The 7,500-nt window shown below is 32.9% G+C and overlaps 1 protein-coding gene across 1 annotated transcript in view; it reads right to left on the bottom strand.

Annotated features, from left to right (window-relative positions):
- LOC125033429 (filamin A-interacting protein 1-like) overlaps positions 1–6,596 on the bottom strand; it is a 16,087-nt gene extending 9,491 nt beyond the window's left edge. Inside the window, exons 1-5 of the mRNA XM_047624963.1 lie at positions 6,495–6,596; positions 4,257–4,313; positions 3,848–4,030; positions 1,660–1,842; positions 222–329 (exon numbers count right to left, since the gene is read on the bottom strand). Of these exons, the coding sequence (XP_047480919.1) occupies positions 222–329; positions 1,660–1,842; positions 3,848–4,030; positions 4,257–4,277 (495 nt within the window). The 5' untranslated portion in view covers positions 4,278–4,313; positions 6,495–6,596. The remainder of the gene's footprint in view (positions 1–221; positions 330–1,659; positions 1,843–3,847; positions 4,031–4,256; positions 4,314–6,494) is intronic.
- Between the last annotated feature and the right edge of the window lie 904 nt (positions 6,597–7,500).

The raw sequence follows: 7,500 nt of genomic DNA, 5'->3' as shown, positions 1-7,500 counted from the left end.
AAAAAACATGTTTAGATTTCCTTGAAATACAGAAAGAAAAAACTGCTTTATACCTACACTAGAAGTTTCATTGTGAATTTTATACCTATACACATCATGGGCTTACAATACTCAACATCAACAATAAAATCTAAGTCACTGATTCACATTATTACCTCTATACAAAAACAATCTGTAGATTCAACACTTTAGCTAGTTCATCCCAGACCTGACTTCCTTACCTTAATAAGCTGCGTAGTCAATTCCTTCTCCCTGTCTGATGCAGGCTTCGTTCTAGCAGCAGTGAGTTCTTCATTCAGTTTTGCCCTTTCTACAAGTAGGTAGGCTATCTGATTGAACAAGTAGAATACAAAAAGCGTTATATTTGCTGTTGGACCAAATTTAATAAAGTAAAAGGATTGATACTTATGGAGTATAATACTAATTCTACCTCTATATTCTAGTTCACTATAATAATACACACCAACAGAAAATACAGTAAGCAGACAAAAGAAACTAAAACCATCTTACAAATAATCACAAAAATAATAAAAATAATCAAAAGAAAACAAACTAATTATAGCAATATCTGTAAGGATGACCATGACTCTAATGAAAAGATTGATCAAGATTTCCCTGATATTCATCAGTTTGATAAAAATGAGGTTACTGTAGGCCTAAAAAAAAACAAAAAAAATCAGACAAAATAAAATCACAATACTTAAAATGCAATTTTTCTGTGAAACACAATTCACTCAAATTCTATGTATGTGCCACACTAGGAGAGATCATTCCAACAGCCAATGAATAAAAAAAAACTATTCAACCACACTTTCATAGTCATCTAGTTGTAAATTTCAATATTTGCTGTGAACTCCAACCACTCAAATGGAAAAAAAATCATATATATTTGCTACACTACCAGGTTATGTTGCTTGGTCGTCCTAGTGTCGTTACTTCATAATATTGTGACTAACATTAATAAAGAATTTCCCTTAATTGTGCATGTGCAATAAAAAGCACTTATTGTAAGTGTACATCCATTGCAATATAAATAGCATAAATATATGTATTACCTTCAGTTGAAATTATAATCGTTGTTTTTTTCATTACCTGAATTATTAAGACAACATATGTCACTGAAACTGTTTTACTAAAATAATAAATAGAGATATTTTATTCCATCTGCACTCAATACTAACTTAAAAGAATTCTGAAGAATAACTTCACAACAATAGTAAGTTTCCATAAACTTTGTGGAAAAGAAATAAAGTTATATCAAGTGAGAATTCTGATCATGCTATGCAACAATGTGTGCAACATTTTGTCTTGCATTACTGGTAAGTATTCATAACATTCCCTTACTACTTACTGGTCATCAATATGCTCATCATCATTCTTCATGTGGAGAATTCCGAGTGTGTACTACACAAACTGCATCTAGCACAGTTCTACTGAGATGCAGAAGTAACAAATACGGACATGGTCCTTAGATTTAAGAACCTTTGAATCTTTGATACATTTTTTTACAAGGAAATATTACAAGAACATTCAATTTCACAAACCATTTCACCTAGAATTCTCCTAAGTCCCCCTTCCCCCCCAAAATACAAACATATGATACTTTTTCGTATCTGTAAATCACGTCAAGATTTTAGAGCAAGGTCATGTCACACATACTTGCTCTCCCAGGGTGCTCTGAGCCACATCCTCTAGCCCCTCACTCAAAAGCATTGTTCCCACTGCCTGCGTTCCAGCAAGGAGGGCCTCCAGATCCTCCTTGAGAGTCTTCACTTCATCATCCATTTCCTTTACTCTTTCTTCACATTTTTGTCGGAGGTGTTCAGTGTACTCCTCAAGTTCCTGGAAGAGACAGTACGCATATAGGTCATGCTAACTGTGATCTGGGAAATCTTGCCTAATACATCAACAAGAAAACAGTAAAGCCTAAATTCTAAGCGTATTCAAATTGGAACTTTACTTTTCATGTTATTCTAAACTACTTTATTAATCTCAATCTTACCAAAGAAATGAAGATTTAGTGCAGTATTTTTAAATGTCACATCATTCTGACCACAATGTACGTAAAGAAAATGCATTTTAAAATTATAATTAATTTTGTCTTCTTTTCATTACCTAATTTTGATCTTAACTATATACAGTTAACACAGATGATTTCAAAACACCTAAAAAAAATGGCTCTATTATAGATTACAAAAGGGGTCAAAGCTACAGGATAAATGATGAATTTTTTGGGGGGGACTCCTTCAATCCAACCTTGGGTGGAGTGGGCTTTGTCTGACTTTGTCTGGGTAATCATTTCTTGTCTCTCTTATAACATGATTGAAATGGGCAATCACAAACTAATTCAATGGTAAGTCTGCCAAAAACTGTTTCAAATTCATCTCGTAACGTTTTCTTTATGAATAAGACACATGTGCTCTCCTCTAATATACCTGGAACTGTTTGGCAAGTTTCCTTCATCCACACTCAACTCCCCCCCACCCTCCCCTCATGCACTCACTCCCCTTGTAAGCCTTCTTCTGCCTGAGTCAATGATACAACTAAATTTTTCCACTTCAATTTTCTTCTGAACAAAATATAGAGTGTTTCAGAAGTAATTCTAGTCCTGCATGACATATGCTGATGACAGAGTCATATTTTCCTATCTCTATATCCTTGTAAATGAAAAGTATCAAATTCGAGAAAGTAATTCTGGTGCTGTATAAAATATTTCATCCAGTCAAATACTATTTTTCTTCTCTTTCTCTCACATACTATTACATATTATATCTCAAAACTTAAAAATACATCTAAATATACATCAGATTTTTTACATTTTATTTACATATTCATTATTTCTCTCCTCCATTTTCATTTTTATTTGAGGAATACCTGTAAGATTTTTTTCCAATTATGAACTCTACTGGCACTCATTGTATTTGAGGTATGACAGTGAAATATATATTCTACAGTGTATAATATTGAGCTCTTCAAATGCCTGCAACCTAAATTTGCCTTACTGAAACTCGAACAAGCAAGCTTTTTATGCAGTTTGTTGGGATTCATACAACAAGTGGTGAAGCTTGACAACTGCTGACGTAGATCTGTGTTTTAGTATCAGTTTTTCCTTAAGGGTAAGAGGATCATAGCAACAAACCACCAGCTGGAAGTGTCAGGAAAAAAGCAATCAATTGGATAAAGTAGATTTGTAATAGGATGCTTTGAAACACATCAATATAACTCAGTTTATACATTTATGTATACAATTATGGATTTAGTGTAAAATTTTAGTTCAAATTTATGTAAAATCATAATGCTATAAAAGAAAAATATTAAACTCATATTCGAGTGTGTTCTGTTCAACAAAACAAAAACAAACAGAAATAAAACAGCAAGCAAGTCACCTCAACAGCAGTGGCAAGTGATATCAAAGCCATTTTATTTTGAGTAAAAGGTTCCATTAATTTGTGGGCATTGGGTAAATATGGTATGCAGTTGGATCTTATGTGAAAGATGGGAACAGTACTTACACATACTGCTCTCTGCACTTACCATGTTAGGAAGAGAATTTATTGCTTTTGTATGTCAAAAAAGAGATGTGTTTGTTGACAACATGATAGTTGAAACAAAGGTAATCTTGTTTTACATACTTATAAGTGAAGCCAAAATATTTGCTATTAGGTATATTATTAGTATTATTCATACAGTCCTATAATAAAATAAAATTCTCTACTTTAGATGTTCCTATGTAAAAATTAAAACTGGATCTTTTCTCACTCTCTGATAGACAGAAAACATTAAGTCATTACATGATTTAAGAAAATCTCCTTAAAAAAGCAATAATATCTCATATATAAATTCATACCTCCTTTTCTTGATCATGCTGTCTCCTCAGCTTATCATTTATGTGTCGTACTGCTTTTAGATTGGCCTCTGCATCTACTAGCAAGCGCCACACTTGAAGAGTTTTCATGTTTTGATCTTGCGTTTCCCATTCCAACCCTTCAAGGCTGAATCGCCTCTTCATAGATGTCCATTCATCCTCTGTCTGTTAAATGGTTTTCAAATTAGCAAGATCTAACAGAAAAAGAATGTAATGTAAATAAATGGTAGTAAAAATATATAAATGGTTTTCAAATTAGCAAGATCTAACAGAAAAAGAATGTAATGTAAATAAATGGCAGTAAAAATATATAAATGTAATCATACTGTCACAAAAAAGGGAAAAGCAATATATATTTCAGATGTAATCTACTCCAGAAAAGAATACTCACAATACTGTCATCCCCATCCATATTGTCTGTTGTAAATAGTACAGTGCTTTACGATTCCTGAAACCAATAATCCTTAGTATTATACACATTCATAAGTACAATGAAAATATCTTCATGCAAATTATGAAGCACTACATATAGAGGTAAAAAATGAACTGAGGGGGAACATCAAGCAGAACAGTTTTTTTTTATCATAGCCTGAGATGCCCTGACTTTGGTACCCCCTCTGAAGTCTGCTGAGAGATGTATATTACATGCTATTCTCTTGCATACAATTAGCTGATAAGGTAATTTTAGTGGTGAGTATAAAAAAAAAGAAAAACATTTAAATCAAATAATATGTCTGGGGGTTAATATCATAATATCAATATCATGAGAGTATTCTTAGAGCAACTGATTTCCAGACTGAATCTAGAAATATATCAAACAGCTAATATAAGAAGTATATAGGAATATCAAATAAATAATCTGATCAGGTAAAATACATGGAAGGGGTTCATTTAATTTTGCCATCTTCATTTTATGTGTTTAAGCCTTAAATTCTATACATTTTATAATGTGATGCAGTTAAGCAATTTAGAAGAGGTTTCTTTCAAGGCACTAAATAATAATTTCTGTCTACTCTAATTCAGTTTGCATGAAATATGAGTTGTGTTTGGTACAGTCTGCCTACTTCTCACTCAATTATGCTTAAAAACTACAGCTTTAAGGTCCGCAAACATCCTCTACATATAATTTGGCATAATAGAGTTTTGATTTCATATGCCTATGATAAGCATCATGGAAATATTGTCAATGTATGTCATGTGCTGAAATTAATACAGCAATGACACACAGACTACAAGAATCAGGTCAAAAGTTGCAAGAGCTACTATAGATATCATATTTCTGTATAAAATGTTTATTACATAAGAAATGCTATTTATCAAATATGTCTCAGATTTCACAAAATTATAAATTCTATTGTCAGTCATGAGAGTTACACTGTCATGAACTTTAAATCTATCCAAATGCACTAATATCACACAAATAATAATTAGTGCATAAAAAAGACCTACACCAGCTTGGGAAAAACAGCACTCAGAAGGGTAGAGCCCCAAGCTACAGGAATACGGAGGTCGGTAGGGGGTTAGGATGGCTTTTTGGTTTCTACAGCATTCTCTATGGTAGATTTTGCTTTAACCCAATGCCGCCGGGAAAAATGAATAAACAATGGGGAAAATGCTGTGCTCATTTTCTATATTTTTTGTGAAATGTCACTGCACACAGATAGCTCTGATAGTGCTTAGCCACAAAGGAGTCAATTAGTAAACCTTGTGACCTTACCTGATTTGAAATGGCGGGAATAATGTATTTTTTACTAGTGCTATGAATATCGATGGTGTTATTTTTATTATAAACATTATAATTACTATAATATTATAAACATTAGCAACAACAAAATAAGATAACATAAAATATTTTCGTAAATCAAAGAAAAGGGTAACGGGTGGGACAGGGAGTACTCGTAATTGGCTCTTTGGTGACTTAGTGCAAGTGTAGCTATCTATGTGTAAAAGCAATCAAACAAGTAAATTGCAGTGGGCATGGCATGTATGAACACGTCATGCCCATTGGCATTGGGTTATGGATGGGGTTCATCTATTCTTTCACTCAAGTTGACGACTGCTGCTAATAACTCATTTGTTTGGAGGTATATTAAGCATGTCAATTGATAATTGTCATAACAGTAGCATAATGTCAAACCATCACTACAGGAAAGATAAGCAATATCTTAACCTATATATTCTGGCAAAACAGATCTTGAACTTCTATGAATCAATTTACCAAGGAAGTCTACTTGCTCTATTATGCTGCAATTCATAAAGGAAAGGTTTATTGGCCTTTTGCCTGAGTGCCGATGGGCACAGAAGCTCAGAGATAACTTTATTGTCACATCACTCTAACTAGAGCTCTTATTGTCCCTATAGCTTGTTTCAAAGGGTTAAAACTACTAAATCTGAACAGTATATATGAAATGCAATTTATTCATACCAAACAGCATTAGTATCAACCACTTTCGGAACTTTCGTATAGAATCACTTTAACGGATCATGACGGTATTTGTATTACTTTATTTTATCTTCACTAATGGTTATTATGGTAAGGACATACCACTCAACAACTAAACACCCGTTCTAAAAACTTTAATAGTGATTAATACTTATTTAACAATTTCCCCCCAGCTGTCAGACTTACCGTTAAATGTCCAGTGTCAGTTATTTAAATGCCCGACTGAGTGACAGGTGAGTGCCAGGTGCGTCGCCTTATCTGAGTCACCTTCGGAACGCACGCCAAGCTGTTTATGCTCATCCAGCACAGTTTGTACTTTAGCGCAAAGTATTGTACTTTGCCGCAACGCCTTTATTTACCTTAGATGAATACGTAAAGGGATTTACATTACATATGCATGTTTAGGTGAATATTCGGCGTGATGTAGAATAATAACAAGAAGAAGTTATAGGTTATTACGAATGTTAATTCTCGAAATAAGTTTTCAACTCTTCAAAGTTTGTTTCTATACGAATAGGATGGCCAATCATGATACCATATGATAAAACAGGTATATTATTGTCAGCAGTTATCGATAGCGTAAAAATTATATTATAGAAGAATCCTCTAATTAACCACGGTGCTACTATAAACTAAACTTACACAAAAGAAAACAAAATGTGTCAGTTGTAAATCAGTGTTTATTTACATATGACGTCATGATGAGGCGTGACGTCATTGCATCCAAAAGGGGGAATCCTCTTACTCATAAATAACACTTTTTAAACTTTTCTTTCCGACTGCTAACAATTATTACGCTACCTTAAAATGTCAGTGTATGGCTCTAATATCACTGCAAAATATATTAATAGTAAGCCTAACACAATCGCTCCTTAAGTATTTTCTTTATCGTCCTCATAATATTATCATAATGATGATTATTGTTATTATCATTAAAGTTGCTTATATCTATGAGTAGTAATAGTACAATAGTAGTGGTTGTTATTGTTCTTCTTATTATTATTATGATTAGTAGTAGTAGTAGTAGTAGTAGTAGTAGTAGTAGTAGTAGTAGCAACAGCAGTAGTTGTAGTAGTTGCAGTAGTAATAGTAGTAGTAGTACTATTATTACTCTTATTATTATTGTTATCATTCTCATTATCGTTATTATTATTATCATCATCATTGATGTTGTTGCCATTATTATTATTAT

The sequence above is a fragment of the Penaeus chinensis genome, chromosome 1 (assembly GCF_019202785.1).
Source record: "Penaeus chinensis breed Huanghai No. 1 chromosome 1, ASM1920278v2, whole genome shotgun sequence".
NCBI classification, from domain to species: Eukaryota; Metazoa; Arthropoda; class Malacostraca; order Decapoda; family Penaeidae; genus Penaeus; species Penaeus chinensis.
Note: the sequence above shows the minus strand (reverse complement) of the source record. Positions and strands in the feature narration are given on the sequence as shown.